Genomic DNA, 18,326 nt, shown 5'->3' with positions numbered 1-18,326 from the left:
TGGCAGTCCAGCACTGCTTGCTGCTCCTGCCTGCCGCTCCTGCTCATCCCAGCCCCACTGTACCTGCTGCTGCCACTCGGTAGGCTTGCTGCTGCTCTGCTGCAGTCTCTGGGCTGTGGTGGCCAGCTGTGAGCCCTGTGTCTGGTGCCAGTCAGTCAGCTGAGTGGTGCTCCCGCTGTGGGAGCACACTGACCACCAGGGGGCAGCTCTTAAGAACAACTGGAATGACCAGTTGATCAGTCGCTATGACATGCACTGACCACCAGGGGACAGACACTCAACACAGGAGCTGCCCCCTGGTGGTTAGTGCACTCCCACAGCCAACCTTCCGTGGTCCCTCCCCCTGGCCAGCTGGCGCCCCCCCTTTCCGTCCCCCATGGCCCCAATTGGGGTGCTGGCCAGCCAACCTTTAGTGGCCCCTCCGCCCCCTGGCTGGTCAACTTCCCGTGGTCCCTTCCCCCGGCCGGCCCCCCGATAGGCCTCCATCATCAGCCAGGCTGAGGGACCCCACCCATGCATGAGTTCGTGCACCAGGCCTCTAGCATATAGATAATTTTTTAATTGGCACCTAAGGATATTTTTTCCATTTGTTTCTAGAGAGAGTGAAGGGAGGGAGGGGGTAGAGAGTGATAGAAACATTGACTTGAGAGAGACACATTGATTGGTTGCTTCCTCACTGCACCCCTACTGGGGCTGGGGAACCTGCAACCAAGGAATGTGCCCTTGACCATGAATCGAACCTGTGACCCTTCATTCGGAACTTGTGACCCTTCATTCAGTCTGTAGGTGGATGCTCTAACCACTGAACAAACAGCCAGGGCTATAAATATTATTTAAAAATGAGACTTAAGTTACCAAAACTTACACATTATCAGAAAAATAATGCCTGAAAATTAAAGGTATAATAATCATGCTTTTGTTTGTTCATTGTTCTGTTTTTGTTGAGTCATATTGAAGACTGTTCTTGTAAAAACTTCAGTGTGGCTATGCTTTTAAAAATTAGGGGCTATGCTTGTTATAAATTAAAACATTACTAAATAAACATGGAAGTAAAACCATGCTAACAATTTTTCTATGTATATACTTTAGAAATGGGAAATATTTCTTGTACCTGTTTCTTCTTGAACTTTCCCAAAACTTTTTGGTAAGGCATTGTAGAGAGTTAATCCGATTTTGCAGATAAAGATGCTAAAGAGTTAAAAATTTGCTGGTATTCATGACTGTTAGTAATAGAAAGAGTCTACAAACTTTTTGTTGTCTTTTATTTTTTATTAAAAAAATTTTTTCGTGTGTGTGTGTTTTTAATGTTTTTAGAGAGAGAGGATAGGAAAGGGAAATAGAAACATTGATGAGAGATAACATCGATTGGCTGCCTCCTGCACGCCCCTCATGGGAGATCAAGCCCAAAACCCGGGCATGTGCCCTGACCAGGAATCAAACTGCCAACCACTCTTGGTGCATGGGTCCACCCGCAATCACTGAGCCTCACCGGCTGGGCCTTTTGTTGTGTTTTAGGTCAAAATTTTATTCTGTACCCTTAGAGAAGTTAGGTAAATTTGAATTTAAGAAGCAGGTTTTGAAAGACACTAACCAAGTACATTCATATATTTCTTGTCAATATTGATATTTATTGATTCTAAGACATCTTTTTTTTCACATTTTATCTCTGAGGTATGAAAAGTGGCTTACCAGCAATGAATTGATTTCACTGGCTGATGTGCAACCTTTTAATAACTAACAATTAAAAGATATACTTGGGGTCTTGTGAGCCCAGATCTTTCCCTTTTTAGGGGTGGGGGAGGTAGTCAAAATGTAGAATGGCTCATTTGTGAAAAATTATTTTTATTATTATTTTTATTTTTTTGGTGGAGGTGCCGGGGATTGAACCCGGGGCCTCGTGCAGGCCAGTGTGAAAAATTATTTATATAAAGTACAGATATCAAGGAATCCTTATAGGGTGGTTAACCGTGGGTTGGCTTTCCTGATGCAGTATAGTATTGTAATGAGAACACAACAGTTGAGGATAGAGGAAAATGAAAAAGCTATGGGGATTAAAATCTACAGCTTGTAGTGCATCAGCAAACATTACTAAAAACTACTAAAACACACTTGCATGATGAGTTTACTGGGTTTTAATGGGAATTCCTCACCGGCATTCTTAGATACGAAAGGACTCTCCAAGTCTATGGAGATTATAGATGTCCTCATCTATTTCAAAACTGCCTGATTTCTTCTTGAGTGAAAACAGGGACTCTTGTTTTATTTTAAGTGGCCTTCCTGAAATTAACTCCAAGATCCTTCTCAACAAGATCATCCTACTCTGAAACCTGGAAGGTGTGAGTTGTAAAATAACTCACACCATTGACCAAATCCAATTCTATTCAGCATTGTTTACTGACATGTAGGGGATGGATCCATGATTGTGTACAAAGATGAAAAAGAAAGCACATTCTTTTTTTTTCTTCTTTTTTTTTTAAATCTTGGTCCCTGTTCCCCTTTCTAGGTCTTGTCTTTTCTTTCTTTCTTTTTTTTTTTTTTTTAATAGATTTTTTTACAGAGTGGAAGGGAGAGGGATAGAGAGTTAGAAACATCGATGAGAGAGAAACATCGATCAGCTGCCTCCTGCACACCTCCTACTGGGTATGTGCCCGCAACCAAGGTACATGCCCTTGACTGGAATCAAACCTGGGACCCTTCAGTCCGCAGGCCGACACTATCCACTGAGCCAAACCGGTTAGGGCAGTGGTTCTCAACCTTCCTAATGCCGCGACCCTTTAATACAGTCCCTCCTGTTGTAGTGACCCCCAACCATAAAATATTTTTGTTGCTATTTCATAACTGTAATTTTGCTTCTGTTATGAATTGTAATGTAAATATCTGATATGCAGGATGTATTTTCATTGTTACAAATTGAACATAATTAAAGCATAGTGATTAATCACAAAAACAATATGTAATTATATATGTGTTTTCTGATGGTCTTAGGCGACCCCTGTGAAAGGGTCATTTGACCCCCAAAGGGGTTGCAACCCACAGGTTGAGAACTGCTGGGTTAGGGCAAGAAAGCATATTCTTGCTTCTAAGAATCTGCCGCTGAGGCAGTTAGGTACCAAACATGAAAAATTAATACCTGGTCTTAGGAAGATGACAAGTAAATTATATTCCTGTTTGACAGATTTTATGGAAAGAACTCTTCTTATGTCCACGGGGGATTGGATTCAAATGGAAAGCCAGCAGATGCCGTCTACGGACAGAAAGTAAGCATGCCAAGCTTTATGGAGGTGGTTTAGCAGCTTGAAAATAATCCCTAACGTTGAGGTAGATGCATGCTTAATAGATTGGCTGATACTGAAAGATCAAATTTGTCAAATTTTAAAAAATTTAGGTATTTAATGACGATTTGGTTAATACGGCAGTTATTGAAATGCTTATGTCACATTGCTCATTTTGTGTGATATATTGTGAAGGTTTTTTTTATATGAGGAGATTATTGGTTTTAGCATGGGGTCATCTATTATAAACTTTTCTAATTTTTTTTTAAACTATATTTTTATTGATTTCAGAGAGTGGGGGAGAGAGAGAGAGAGAGAGAGAAAGAAACATCAGTGATAAGAGAGAATCATTGATTGGCTGCCTCCTTCACACTCCCCACTGGGTCACTGGGCATGTGCCCTTGACCAGAATCAAACCTGGGACCCTTCAGTCCCCAGGCCTATGCTCTATCCACTGAACTAAACCATCAAGGGCTGTAAATATTTTTGGGTATGTTATTCAAGACAATAATTTTAAAAGGCTCAGGAGTGATCATGAGGAATCTGTCCTATCTAATAATAGACAAACATGGTAATTGACCGCACCTTTGCTATGCCTCCCATTGGCTAATCAGCGAGATATGCAAATTAACCACCAACAGAGATGGTGGTTAATTTGCATACGTAGGCGTGAAGCGGCGGAGCGAAGACTGAAGGCTGCTCTGGCCGGAGCGAAGGCCTGGGTCCCGGGTGCTGGAGGAAAATTGGTGCAGGCAGCCAGGGGAAGGGAAGCCCTTTTGCACGAATCTTTTCATGCACCAGGCATCTAGTTTATATAATAAAAGCCTAAGCGACCTTTATGGCAGAACGACCGGTCACTATTATGCACACTGACCACTAGGAGGCAGACACTCAATGCAGGAGCTGCCCCCTGTGGCCAGTGTGCTCCGACAGGGGGTGTGCTGCTCAGCCAGAAGCTGGGCTTATGGCTAGTGAGCGCCGTGGCGGTGGCAGGAGCCTCTCCCGCCTCTGTGCCAGCACTAAGGAGCAGCAAGCCGAGAGCTAAGTGCGAGGGGTCCTGGACTGCGAGAAGGTTGTCCTGAGGGATCCTGGACCTCCCCCCCCACAAGTGCACGCATTTTGTGCACCGGGCCTCTAGTATACTATATTAAATGAAGCAAGTTATGGGAAAGCATTTGACATCTTGCTGCCTGGCATATGTCATCAGATTGGCTCAAGCTGTTACATATAAAAAAAGAAGATAAGTCAGAATAGGGTCTGTATAGTTTGTAATTTAAACATGTAAATTCTCTTGTGTTATGTGGGACATTTTTTGTTGTAGATTGTGTAAGTTTTAAGGCATTAACCTATGCTTTCATTCCTTAGGAAATCCATAGGAAGGTGATGTCACAAAACTTCACCAATTGCCACACTAAGATTCGCCATGTTGATGCTCATGCCACTTTGAATGATGGTGTGGTGGTCCAGGTGATGGGGTTGCTCTCCAATAATAACCAGGCTTTGAGGAGATTCATGCAGACATTTGTCCTTGCTCCTGAGGTATGAAAAAAGAAACAATGAATGGTTGTGCACCTCTTAAAAAAGTATTCATTTTGAAATTTCCAATTTAAAGAAAAGTTATAATAACAGTACAATAACTTCTATATACTTCTTACCTAGAGCCACTGTCAGCACTTGTCCATACATTTAGAATTCTTTTTCTATTAACCTATCATTTTAAATTCTAAACCATTTGATAGTAAATTAGAAATACAGTGGGGCCTTGACTTACGAGTTTAATTCCTTCCATGACGGAGCTCGTAACTCAAATTACTCGTATGTCAAATCAAAAAGTGAACGAGAGAGACACGTGATGCTGGGATGATGTGGCGTTCACTGTGACATTCGCTGCACCAACTAGCGGTGGGGTAGCTGAAGCTGGCTTGTAACCCGAATTTTAGCTCGCAACTCAAAGCAAAAAATCGGCCGAGAGACGGCTCGTATCTCGAAAAACTCGTTAGTCTGGACACTCGTAAGTCAAGGCCCCACTGTATGCCTAGTCATCTTCAAATATTTGAGCATTTCATAACCATAGTATAGTTATCAATCTATAGTCCATATTTAAATTTTGGTTATCTTCCCAATAATGTCCTTTACAGTAATCCCCATCCACCACCCCAGTCCAAGATTGAGTATAGGAATACACATTGTGTATAGCTCTGATGTCTCTTTAGTTTTATTTTTTGTTTTTTGGTGGCATTGACCTTTTGGAAGAGTATGATCAAGTTACTTTGTAGAATGCCTCAGTTTGAATTGTCTGAATGTCTTGTGATTAGATTTAGGTTAGGTTATACACATATGTTCTTTCAGTGCCTCATATTAGGGAGGCTCTTGATTTCCTTTATTCCTCTTATTAGCGATGTTGATTTTCGTCACTTAAGGCAATGGTCAACAGAGTTCGCCACTCTGAAGTTTTACTTTGCTCATTTATAAATAAACTAGGGGCCCAGTGCATGAATTCGTGCACCTTAAAAGGAACTGTGGGCCGTGAGGCTGAGGTGGGCACAGGGGTGGGTCTTGGCCCATGCTCCATGCCCCATGCCCCTGCCCAGCCCCTCCTGCCGTGGCTCCTGGTCCCCTTTCTGCTTGCAGCCGTCGCTCCCACATGCTGATGGCGACAGCCCTGCTCGCACCTGCTGATGGCACAGAGTGATTGGGGCCGGCACCAGTAGCGGTTGTGAGTGGAGGCTGCTGCCCCCATTACCTCTTTGGAGCAGGGGGAGGTGGAGAAGCCCTGAGGGGCGATTGGGGCTGGCAGTCGCCACTCCGGCGTTGGGTGTGGGTGCAAGCAGGGCCAGCACCAACAGTGGGTGCGAGCGGTGGGTGGGAGCGGGGCTGTTGGTGGCAGCTGACCCTGATTGCCCCTTAGGACCAGGGAGAGGTGGAGAAGCCCTGAGGGGCAATCGAGGCCAGCAGCAGCCGCTTGCACCCATTGAAGGCACTGAAAGATCGGGGCCGGCAGCGTGGTGCGAGTAGGGCTGGCGTCGACAGCAGGTGTGAGTGCTGGGCAGGACCGTGGCACACGGGAACAAAGAATTTTCAGTAACCACCAGAGGCTCACCCTGATGACATCGACCGGCTCCCCACCTTCGTCTGTTGTCCGCACTCACCTGCTCCACCATCCTGACACGGCCGACGCCTGCCATGTTCTGCATGTGCCCCCTGGTGGTCAGCACATGTCATACCAACTGATTGATTGTTGGTTCTGCTGTTCAGTCTATTTGCATATTAGGGTTATACACACACACACACTCACACACTAGAAGCCTGTTGCATGAAGATTCGCGCAATAGGCCTTCCTTCCCCTGGCTGCCAGCACCAGTTTTCCTCTGGAACCCGGGACCCAGGCCTTTGGTCTGGCCGCAGTGGAGAAGTTGGCTTGAGGCTAGGCTTTTCCCCTCCGGCCACAGTGAGGCTTGGCTTCTCCGCTGCAGCTGGGCTCTTCACTCTTCACTCCTCACTCCGGCTGGAGCTTTCAGTCTTCATATGCAAATTAACAGCCATCTCCGTTGGGTGGGCGTAGCGGAGTGACACCAGTTTGCATGTTTCTCTTTTATTAGTGTAGACAAATTGTGGGTGATTCTTTGAGACTGCAAATACCCTGTTCTGTTTTTTTAAAAAATATTTTTATTGATTTCAGAGAGGAAGGGAGAAAGAGAGAGAGAGAAACATCAATGATGAGAGAGAATCATTGATCGGCTGTCTTCTGCAGCCCCCACCCCCCCTTACTGGGGATAGAGCCCGTAACTCAGGCATGTACCCTTGACCGGAATCGAACCCAGGACCCTTCAGTCCTCAGGCCGATGCTCTATCCACTGAGCCAAACCGGCTAGGGCCAAATACCCTGTTCTTCATCAAACTTATGTACTAGTTTTTTCATTCATTGATGATTCTTGCCGGAACTAACTTCTACTTTGAATAGTTACAAATGATTATCATCTGATTCTGTCATTCAATATTAATTGGTATTCTACTGTAAAGAGCTTTACCTTTTCTCCTATCTCTTATCACTCATGAAGTCTTTATGTGGTAGATTTAATCCATTGATAGCTTTATATCAATGTCTAAAATGTCCCAGACATGGGAAGTGTGAACCCCTTTAAGCCAGCTTCTGTGTGTGTGTGTGTGTGTGTGTGTGTGTGTGTGTGTATCTTTTTTTTTTTTTAAATCACTTTGTAACTTAGTGGCAGAAGATACTTTAGGCTCATCTTGCACTGTCTCTGCTCCAGCCCCAGCCCCAGCCCTGGATCAGCTGTTTTCTTCAAGGAGCCCTGGCTCTTTTTCGTTATCATGCTTATTAAAGGACCACAGATTTATGTTGAATAATTGCTTTTGTACTGTTTTCCCAACTGGTCCAGACTGAACCATGGCAGGAAGCCTATCTGCATAATCTGTGCAAGTGGCTTAATAAGGACTTGCTGATTAATTGTTTTCTTTACCGTTACTCTTAAGGTAATATTCTGTTTAGGATAGTGAACCTAAAACCCCTATCATTTTACTGTTTGAACATAAAATAATTCAGTTGTCTTTGAAACCTACATGTCATTGTAGTCATAATTTTTAGAGGAAGGCTTTGATTATCTACAGTGTAAAACTGCTGATGACTTTCTAAGTCTGCATGGGGTTAGTTGGGATATAAAAAAGGAAAAGTCTAGCTCATTTAATACTGAAAGCTCTAAGGTATATGTTGCTATTCCTTTTTACACATGAGGAAGTAGCCTTAGAGGTTGAATAGCTAGTAGCTGACATAGTTGGATTTAGACTCGAGAGTGTCTTAACCTAGTGTAGGCAAACTTTTTCAGCTACCCCACTCCTGAGTGCTTGTATCAGTAGTCTTGGGTACAGAAATAGGGAATTTAAAATATCTGCTGAAGTTGGCAATAGGTATTTGTTGTTCAAGAAATGATTTGAGGTGAGGGCTGTGGCATCTTACATACTTAAAGCTTTATCACATTTTGGGCATCCAGCTGTTGGTATGTAAAGCAAACCATATATTTGAGGCTCTTTCACTTGGGAGCATGCCAGCGCCTTTCCCTTCCCCTTCTTCTCCACTCTCCCCCGCCCTGACACCACCCCCCTCCCAGGCGCATTACCTTTGCCTTTCTCTCCTAAGCTCGAAGGGTTCTTCCTCTGCTTCTGTAACTTGATTCCTGAGCTTATGCAGCCCATCTGGCTCACTTCTACTATCTATGTAGCTTTCTAAATAAACTTTTTCTTATAATTTGAAAAAATAAAAAATAAAATAGAGCAAGCCATGTATTTGAGTGTCATTTTTAACAGCTATAATGTAGAGTAGGGTTTTTCACCTTGGCACAGTTAATATTTTAGGCCATTAAGTCTTTGTTGTGGCTGGCTGTTCTGTGCATTGAAGGATGTTTAGCAGCATCCCTGTCCTCTACTCAAAGTTGTCAGTTGCACTCCCTATGTGAAAATGGAATTGTCTGCAGGTATTGCCAAGTAGCTCCTTGGAGAGGCAATTATGTCCTTAATTGAGAACTGCCAGTGTAGGGTGATTTGGGTTTTTAAAAGTCTGCTGAATAAGTAAAAACTTTTTGTTGGTGTTGCAGGGCTCTGTTGCAAATAAGTTCTACGTTCACAATGATATCTTCAGATACCAAGATGAGGTCTTTGGTGGCTTTGTCACTGAGCCTCAGGAGGGTAAGTTACTTGCCTAAATTTTTTTGATGGCATTAATTAATCTGAAAGAATATGGGTTTCTTGAATGTTTTCATTATACGCTGTATTCTTCATTAACAACTTGAAATTGTCAAGATGTATGAAGGGCCTGAGTTTTTAACCTACTTGAAGTTAACAGGTTAGTCTACTTCATGGATATTGGTAGAAGACATAAAACTCCTAAGTCATAAGTAGACAGGCTGTTACAGCAAAAATAGTAGCATTTTTTGTCACAGTTTCTACAGGACATTGCAGTCTAAATGATACCTGCATTGCAATGGGATGCATTGTAAGAATGGAACCTTAAGTTTAGGGAACCCAGATCTTTTAGAATGGACAGTAAATATGCCTGCCCTTGTATCTGGAGAGAGACACTGTTTTCTGAGGTTGTTTGCTCTATAAATGTTCTTAAAAGATACTCTGGAACAAAGGATAGACATTGCCTCAATTGTAAGACGTGTAGAAACACAAGAGACCCATGGAAAATTGTCTCAGAACAATTTCTGTATGGCTGAGACGATTCTAAGTGCTTTATATTTATTATGTAATACCATAGCCTTATAGATAAGTACTTTAGGCACTGTTGTTCCCATTTAGTAGATTAGGGCACTGCAATACAGAGAAGTAATTTTCCCGATGGCATATAGCTGATTTGGTGGTAGAGCCTGTATTGGATTACTGGTAATATGACCTCAGAGTCCATGTTCTTAACCCGACATTACAGTGTCCTTAAAGCCTATGCTATGATTTTACTGAATTGCCTTATTTTCTTGACTTTTTAAATATATATCTGCTTTTCTTAAGTCACTGCCTTTTTTATTATGACGAACATTGTGAAATGGAATTTATTTGTGAATTAAATAAGCACAAATTACTTTAAGTTTCTTTTCTCACTTAGAATCTGAGGAAGAAGTAGAGGAACCTGAAGAAAGACAGCAGACACCAGAAGTGGTACCTGATGATTCTGGAACTTTCTATGATCAGACTGTCAGGTAAGGAAAACTGTTTTTCTCTCCAGAGCTGCATGAGAATTGGGGTTGTCTTGTCTTTTCTTTTGTTGGAGGGCAGTCGTGTAATCTCAGAATTACTTCAGAAAGTAGTGATAATTTCCCAGAAGAAAGGTTTTACTTTTGGTACCTTTGAGCTTCCAAAAATCTATAATGTATTCAATATACTTTGCACTATGAGGACTATTTAAATAGGATCCACCAGTTGCTTTTTGGCTTAGTTTTTTCTGGGTGGAAGTGTAAAAGAGTTAGGATTTCCTACCAAGTAATGAACACATTTTAGCAAGCCACTGCATTAAGTGCTTTGGGGAAGAAGATGGTTATAAAGTTACTAGGACTTGTTTAGAGATTAGGCATAAATCGATAGAAATTCAGACATGATTTGTAGCAGTAAAGAATTTCATCAATTAACTGAGACAAATGTGCTACTGTATCTTACTTTTTTTTTTTTTAAAATCTGCAACCAGAACAGAAATGTGTTAGATAGGAATAGGAATTACTACGATATTTACGTGTTGCCATGTGATACCAGTAATGTTAATATTCAGTGCTTAAAGAATATTTTCAAATGTTTCTTAAGGTGCACTGATGAACTTATCACAGTACTCACCTACGTTACTGGTTGAAAATGACTTATTATACCACAAACCCACAAGTTAGAATTTCAGGGGGGAAAACATCTGCAGCTTTAACAAACTGATTTATGTGAAAGTTTAAGAACTATTCTGAATCATAACTAGTGTCTTTTTTTAACCTATTTTATTATGAGAGGTTTTATTTGTGTGGTAAAATCACATAACAAAATTTACCTTCTTAACCATTTTAAGTGTAATGTACACATGGTTGTACAGCACATCTCTAGAACTTTTCATCCTGCAAAACTGAAACTGTACCCATTGAACAGCTCAACTACCCTTGACCTCCTCCTCACAGCCTATAGAGTTGTGTAATGTGTGATAGGTGAATTGTAATAGTTTTGATCCATTTTGATGCATTTGCTTATGAGAATTGAGCCAATCTAACTAGTTAAGGTTTGCTTATTGAGTGCTTTTCTGTTGGTTTTTTAAAAAAATATTAATTTCAGAGAGGAAGGGCGAGGGAGAGATAGAAACATCAATGATGAGAGAGAATCATTGGTCGGCTGCTTCCCTCTGGGGATCGAGCCTGCAACTTGGGAATTGAACTGTGACCTCCTGATTCATAGGTTGGCACTCGACCACAGGAGCCACACTGGCCAGACTCATTGAGTGCTTTTCTAAAAAATTGTCTTGTTTTAATACTCAGACATGTATTTCTTAGATCTTTTTTGGGTTCAGGTCTCTATAGTTAAATAATAAATACTTGAGAATTTTTTGCTAAATCAGTGGAGGCAGAATGATATTTCTCAAATTTTTCTGTGAAAGCAATGACTTGGAAGAACATTTAGAGGAACCTGTTGCTGAACCTGAGCCTGATCCTGAACCAGAACCGGAGCAAGAACCCGTATCTGAAATCCAGGAGGAGAAGTGTGAGCCAGTATTGGAGGAAACGGCGCCTGAGGATGCTCAGAAGAGTTCTTCTCCAGCACCCACAGACATCGCTCAGACAGCGCAGGAAGACTTGAGGGTGTGCAGCATGTCTTTATTTTTACCCTCCTTCTCGTTTACTTTTAAATCTCTCTTCTCTTTCGTAATGCTTGGTTGACTTCTGTATGTGCATTTTCATATTGGTGGCTCAGGGAAATTTCTTACACATTGAGCCATGCCTCAGATAAGAGATGCATATTGCTTTATAAAATCAAAAGTAACTTTTCTTTCCCCTCTAAGGAATCTTGAATACTTTTTATACCAGAAATTTTCAGGTGTTGTTTTATCACCATATCAACAACCCCTCATCTTTTTAATATTTCATCTTTTAAATGGAAGATTATTACATGCTTGTTATAACAAACAAGTAGTGATGTATCTTTAGAAAATATGACACAAAAGACTTTCCTCTCTTTTTTGATGAAATCTAATTGAGGATAACTTTATGGTAGGAGTAGAAACAAATTGTTGAAATGTAACTACTTTCCTGATTAGAATACCTGATTTCAAAGTGTTGAAACTTTTCAGTAACTCCTGTCACATCAGGATGATGTTAACTGAACTCCCAGAACCTTTACATTTGGTACTCTGTGAAGAAATATGTTTTAGTGCTGTATTTATGGGGTCAGGGTTCTTATAATATTTATGTATGTCTGACAGTTAATTCAAGTGCCTGTGTTGTAGGCTTTGTTCTAGGTATGGGAACTATCTGTTAAATGGCTAGGGTTCTTGGTCTCTCCTTTAGTAAGTGAGTAAGTAGGAAAGAAATGGTGAGACTAGCTTGCAGGTAGAAAAGTGGGTTGGCAGGATTGAGAATGAATGATCAGTTGTTAGGTGCCTGTTATATTCTGGAGAGAGAGAATGAATGATATTTTGGATTAGGGACATGGCAATGGAGATGGAAAGAAGATAATTCAGAGTTAAATAACAGGATTTGGTGATTTTATATGGATAGAAAAGAGGTTTACGATAACTCTAAAGTTGATAACATTGGATCAGTGTTTATATCATAGCATTTCTAAGAAATTTTAGTACTAAATTTGTAAGTGGGGGAGTGGGGGGTAATCTCAAGATACTTATAAACTACCATGCCTATGAAAATGTGATGCATATATTATGTACAAGAAATCAAGAACTAATGGCTTTTATATTGTTTTAATATATAGTATAATCAGCTGGTATTGATGTTTGTTACCTTAGACATTTTCCTGGGCATCTGTGACCAGTAAGAACCTTCCACCCAGTGGAGCTGTTCCAGTTACTGGGATACCACCTCACGTTGTTAAAGTACCAGCTTCACAGGTGAATTTCTCATTCAGCTTGCATATTAAGGCAAATTTATTTTTATTTTGTGTACTGTGGTTTCATAGTGCTTTAGAGAATGTGGAAACTGATGTTATAAGACCAGAGGAGAAGGGTAAAAAATAGTTTTTAAAATTTTTGTGTGTGAGAGAGAATTTGTATGTCATATTCTAGTTTAAACCTTATTGTTAGCTAAGAAACTTCACAAGAAAAAAGTAAACTTGCTTTGTTTTTACACAAAAGTTAACTTAGAAATGTTTCAGCCTCGCCCAGAGTCTAAGCCTGAATCTCAGATTCCACCGCAGCGGCCTCAGAGGGATCAAAGAGTTCGAGAACAACGGATAAATATTCCTCCCCAGAGGGGACCTAGACCAAGTAAGAGCTCAGAAGGATGACTTTTCTAGTTTGGGGGATTTTGAAGTGGGTACTTTGTTTTTCTTTGGGGGAGGGCATTGCTCAATATTTTCTTAGATTAAAAAATTACCTGAGAGTTGAAATTACCTGTATTTAGGGTAAAGAGAAAACACTTGTATGTAATAGTCACTGAAAGGTGTCTTTGTCTTTCATTGTTGCTTTTGTTTTCTCTTAAGTCCGTGAGGCTGGTGAGCAAGGTGATGTTGAACCCCGAAGAATCGTGCGACACCCTGACAGTCACCAACTCTTCATTGGCAATCTGCCTCATGAGGTCGACAAATCAGAGCTTAAAGATTTCTTTCAAAGTAGGTGATTGAGTTTTAAACACTAGATTCATCTAATGCAGCACTGCCCAATAGAAATAGATGAGTCACATATGTAATTATTAACACAAAGTATCTAAGCCGTCATTTCAACATATAAAAATATGTAAAAGATGGTATATATTTTTCTATTCTCAGTCTTCAGAGTCATGTATTTTTAGACTTAATGCATGTCTTGTTTTGAACTAGCCACATTTCAAGTACTCTATAGCCATGTCGTATTGGATAGTGTGCGTGTAATATTTAAATGAAATGTCCTAATAAGTTATTTGAGAATTTGTATTTCACTTGCAGATTATGGGAATGTGGTGGAGCTGCGCATTAACAGCGGTGGGAAATTACCCAATTTTGGTTTCGTTGTGTTTGATGATTCTGAGCCTGTCCAAAAGGTCCTTAGCAACAGGGTAAGCAGCTTTTCATCTTTTTTTTTTTTTTTTTTTATAAGCATGTGTGTTGGCTCTTGGAATATTTATCCTTATAACTATGTTTGATATGTAAAGTGCAATTTATTCCAACATGTTTGGTAATATATTCTATGATGTTCAACCCTTAGTATCAAAAGAACTGCCTGGGAGTTTAGAAAAACAAAGCTTCTATCTAAATAACTTAGTTTTTTAATAAGTGAATGATGAGAATAATCCCGATTCACTGAGAGTTATGCAAATTCCTTTTCTTGGTGGTGGATTATTGTGTAGAACATGAAATACAATGTTGCATTTAGCTAAGATAATTTAAGAGCCTGTTTGCCCTGGGTAGTCTTGGTATAAAACTGCAGCCTGCGTTATAAGTATGAGGAGCTTTGCCTTTTATTCTATAAATAGTCTGGGTTTGGAGTCACATTACCTGAAACCGCTTTTATTAAAATTACTGTTAGTCTTCCCTAGCCAGTTTGGCTCAGTGGGTAGAGTGTCGGCCTGCGGACTGAAGGGTTCCTGAGGTCAATTCCAGGTAAGGGCACATGCCAGGATTTCCGGCTCAATCCCCAATGTGGGGCATGCAGGAGGCAACCAGCCGATCAATGATTCTCTCTCATCATTATGTTTCTCTCTCTTTTCCTCTCTGAAATCAATAAAAATATATTTAAAAAAAATCACTGTTAGTCTAATTACAGAGGGATTCATAGAATCGGAATTATCTTATGATAGATCTAAAGAACTCTTCCCTTCCCCGACATCTTTCATTAGCAAAAAATACTTCCTCTAGCACTAGTAGTAGAGAAGAACAAAGAGATAAATAATTGTTAATTTTCTGAGGTGGATATGGGAATTTAAAAACCTCACTTTTTAAAATTTGAGGTAAAATTCACAAAACAAAATTAAGTCTTAAAATATTTTTTTAATATATTTTATTAATTTTTTACAGAGAGGAAGGGAGAGGGATAGAGAGTTAGAAACATCGATGAGAGAGAAACATCCATCAGCTGCCTCCTGCACACCTTCTACTGGGTATGTGCCCGCAACCAAGGTACATGCCCTTGACTGGACTCAATCCTGGGACCCTTCAGTTCTCAGGCCGTTGCTCTATCCACTGAGCCAAACCGGTTAGGGCTTAAAATATATATATATATTTTAACAAATCATATTTCCAATTCTGAGAATCCGCTCTTTTTTTTTTTTTTTAATATGCTTTAGTGATTTTTTACAGAGAGGAAGGGAAAGGGATAGAGAGTTAGAAACATCGATGAGAGAAACATCGATCAGCTGCCTCCTGCACACCCCCTACTAGTACATGCCCTTCACCAGAATTGAACCTGGGACCCTTCAGGCTGCAGGCCGAGGCTCTATCCACTGAGCCAAACTGGTTAAGGCAAGGTTTAAAATATTTTTATTGAATTTTTAGAGAGAGAGGATGGGAGAGGGAGAGCGAGAAAGAGAAGCATCGATGTGAGAACTGAACATTGATCAGCTGCTTCCTGAAGGCCCCCTCCTGGAGATCCAGCCAACAACCCAGGCATGTGCCCTGACAGTGAATCGAACAATCAACTTTCAAATCATCAACCTTTTGGTGCATGGGGCAATCCCAAACCAACTGAGCCACACTGGCTCATCTTAGTTTTATTTTATTTACTTATTTTTAAATACATTTTTATTGATTTCAGAGAGGAAGGGAAAGAGAAATAGAAACATCGATGATGAGAGAATAATTGATTGGCTCTCGCCTGTACACCTCCTACTGGGGATCGAGCCCACAACCCAGGCATGTGCCCTTGACTGGAATCGAATCAGGGACCCTTCAGTCCGCAGGCCAACGCGCTATCCTCTGAGCCAAACCGGCTATGGCCTTAGTTCTATTTTTAAACTTTTTAATGTGTTTGTTTCTTTTAAAAAATGATTTCTATTATAATTCACAGTCAATATTATAAGGTGTGCCGCATAGTGGTTAGACATTTATATAATTTACAAAGTACCCCCAATAACTTGAGTACAGTACAGTAACATTTATTAACACCTATCTAGTTTCAAAACATTTTCATTAGCCCTAGCTAATTTGGCTCAGTGGACACATGCCCAAGTTGCAGGCTCTATCCCCAGTAGGGGGCGTGCAGGAGGCAGCCAATCAGTGATTCTCATCATTGATGTTTTTATCTCTCTCACCCTCTCCCTTCCTCTCTGAAATAAAAAAAAGGAATCAGAAAAAAAACCCCACAAAACAAAACCAAAAAAACCCCAAACATTTTCATCAAAAGTAAGTCCCTTACCCATTAAGCTGTCTCTTCCCATATCCTCTCTACCCAGCCCGTGGCAACCACTAATCTGCTTTCAGTCTCTGCAAATTAAAACTACACGTTTTATTAACCATGTAATAGGAATGTTGTAGATCATTATTTCCCAGAGGTTCTCCAGAATGTTAATGGATATATTCTGCAAAGTTTGATGTGGTCATAACATTATGTGAGCCTTAACCTGTAGGTATGCATCTTGAGTGCCAGTGAGATGTGTACATTGACTCCACTATTTTTGTGAAGCATCTCCTGCACAACTTTGAGAAGTGAGAAACTAGCTTATTATCTCACTAAGGCCACAGAATATTGAACCCAGAAATCTCCAGTAGGCTTTGGATAAATCCATCATCGAGCATGCAATAGGTCTAGTGGCCAAGCTTTGTGGCGCAGCCTTGAATTCTTTGTTTCCTTACAACAGGGGTGGGGAACATCTGGCCCGTGGGCTGTATAAGGCCCGCAAAATTATTTGGCCTGGCCCTGCCAAGGCATTAGGGGTGAGTTAATTAAATGTTTGACTAAATCTAGCAGCCTAATTATTAAGTTGATAATTTTGTATGGCCCATGAATGATGTTATAAATACCCAATTGGCCTTTAGCAGAAAAATGGTTCCTCACTCCTACCTTGCAGGGTATGATATTCCCATACTGGCTTCCTAGTTAATTGCCCAAGATAGGGTTTTGTTTCTTTTAATGAATGTGGGTAAGCCAGGGCATCTTTATGTATAAGAATTGTTTGAAGTAAATTTTCTCAGAAAAGGGGCCGTATGTCTGATACCTTTTCATTCAGATTGCTTCTACCCTTATGATAATTCCCAGAGATGTTTTCCATAACTGTTTCAAAATATCCCAGCCCAAACCTATGTCCCTTTAATCTTTCAGACTTTAATATGATTTTATTCTTCCCATTGTATTAGAAGATTGCCTGTAACAGTGCTTCAAATTGTGTGTGAAGTGATTTATATAAAAATACTTATATTTATCTTAAGTGTTAAATAAAATATAAATGTACAAATATAAATATATGTTTAATTAGAATTTAAAGTATAAATTAGAATTCAAAAAAGCCTTTTTTAAATGTATACTTTCAGATTAGGTCTTTGTAGTTTGGGAACTTCAAATGTAACTTAATTTTTTCCTCATCTCACCGTATTGATAGAAATCCCTTCAGTAATTTTTTATGAGTACAGAAGTAGCTTATATAAGCCTGATGACCATGATATTTGACATGCTTTTGTGTAGCGTAGTGGTTCAAAGCTTATACTTTCCAGTCCGGATGGCTTGGTTTACAGTCCTCTTCCATCACTCACTCACTAGTGCTGTGGCCCATGAGCTGAGAGTTCTTCAACTTTCCTGGCCCTTAGTTTGCTGGCCTCTAAAATAGGTATAACAACAACCCTCAGAGAGTTGTGAAGGTCAAATGAGAGACTACATGTGAAGCATATAGAACACATCTGCAGAGCAAGTTCTGTTAGATATTTATTTTTAAAAATATTTCAGTTAGCAAACAGGATTGCTAATGAAACATGTACATTGAATTCATTAGAATTTGAAGTAAACCTTTGTTTCTACTTTAGCTCTATTGGATGAAAAGGAAAGCCAAAGACTTAGTGTGTATGTGTTTTCTTTTTCCTTTTAAATAAGATAATGTTATCTTCATTGTCCTCAGTATTTTCAAAATTCTACTAAGGCAAATAGCATTTTGTGAAAATTATCTATATACTAGAGGCCCAATGCATGAAATTCGTGCAAGGGACCCTGCCCTCGCACCGCAGGCTTCAACTAGACCAGTGATGGCGAACCTATGACATGCATGTTAGAGGAGACGGGAACTCATTTTTTTGGTTGATTTTTCTTTGTTAAATGGCATTTAAATATATAAAATAAATATCAAAAATATAAGTCTTTGTTTTACTATGGTTGCAAATATTTCTATATGTGACCTGGCACCAGAGTTAAGTTAGGGTTTTTCAAAATGCTGACACGCCGAGCTCAAAAGGTTCGCCATC

General features: G+C 40.2%; 1 protein-coding gene across 7 annotated transcripts in view; it reads left to right on the top strand.

Annotated features, from left to right (window-relative positions):
- Positions 1-18,326, top strand: part of G3BP1 (G3BP stress granule assembly factor 1) — a 41,546-nt gene that overhangs the window by 14,946 nt on the left and 8,274 nt on the right. For 6 of the 7 annotated variants that reach the window (XM_036312113.1, XM_036312119.1, XM_036312117.1 and 3 more), the window contains 9 exons: positions 3,176-3,257; positions 4,638-4,811; positions 8,879-8,969; positions 9,886-9,979; positions 11,398-11,599; positions 12,760-12,861; positions 13,125-13,236; positions 13,452-13,580; positions 13,893-14,002. In XM_036312113.1, coding sequence (XP_036168006.1) covers positions 3,176-3,257; positions 4,638-4,811; positions 8,879-8,969; positions 9,886-9,979; positions 11,398-11,599; positions 12,760-12,861; positions 13,125-13,236; positions 13,452-13,580; positions 13,893-14,002 — 1,096 coding nt within the window. Of the gene's footprint in view, positions 1-3,175; positions 3,258-4,637; positions 4,812-8,878; positions 8,970-9,885; positions 9,980-11,397; positions 11,600-12,759; positions 12,862-13,124; positions 13,237-13,451; positions 13,581-13,892; positions 14,003-17,894; positions 17,932-18,326 lie in introns of all 7 variants that reach the window. The other variant, XM_036312114.1, reaches the window with a different exon arrangement.

Source organism: Myotis myotis, unplaced genomic scaffold (genome assembly GCF_014108235.1).
Source record: "Myotis myotis isolate mMyoMyo1 unplaced genomic scaffold, mMyoMyo1.p scaffold_m19_p_6, whole genome shotgun sequence".
Lineage (NCBI taxonomy): Eukaryota > Metazoa > Chordata > Mammalia > Chiroptera > Vespertilionidae > Myotis > Myotis myotis.
This window is presented reverse-complemented; position numbering and strand designations above follow the sequence as displayed.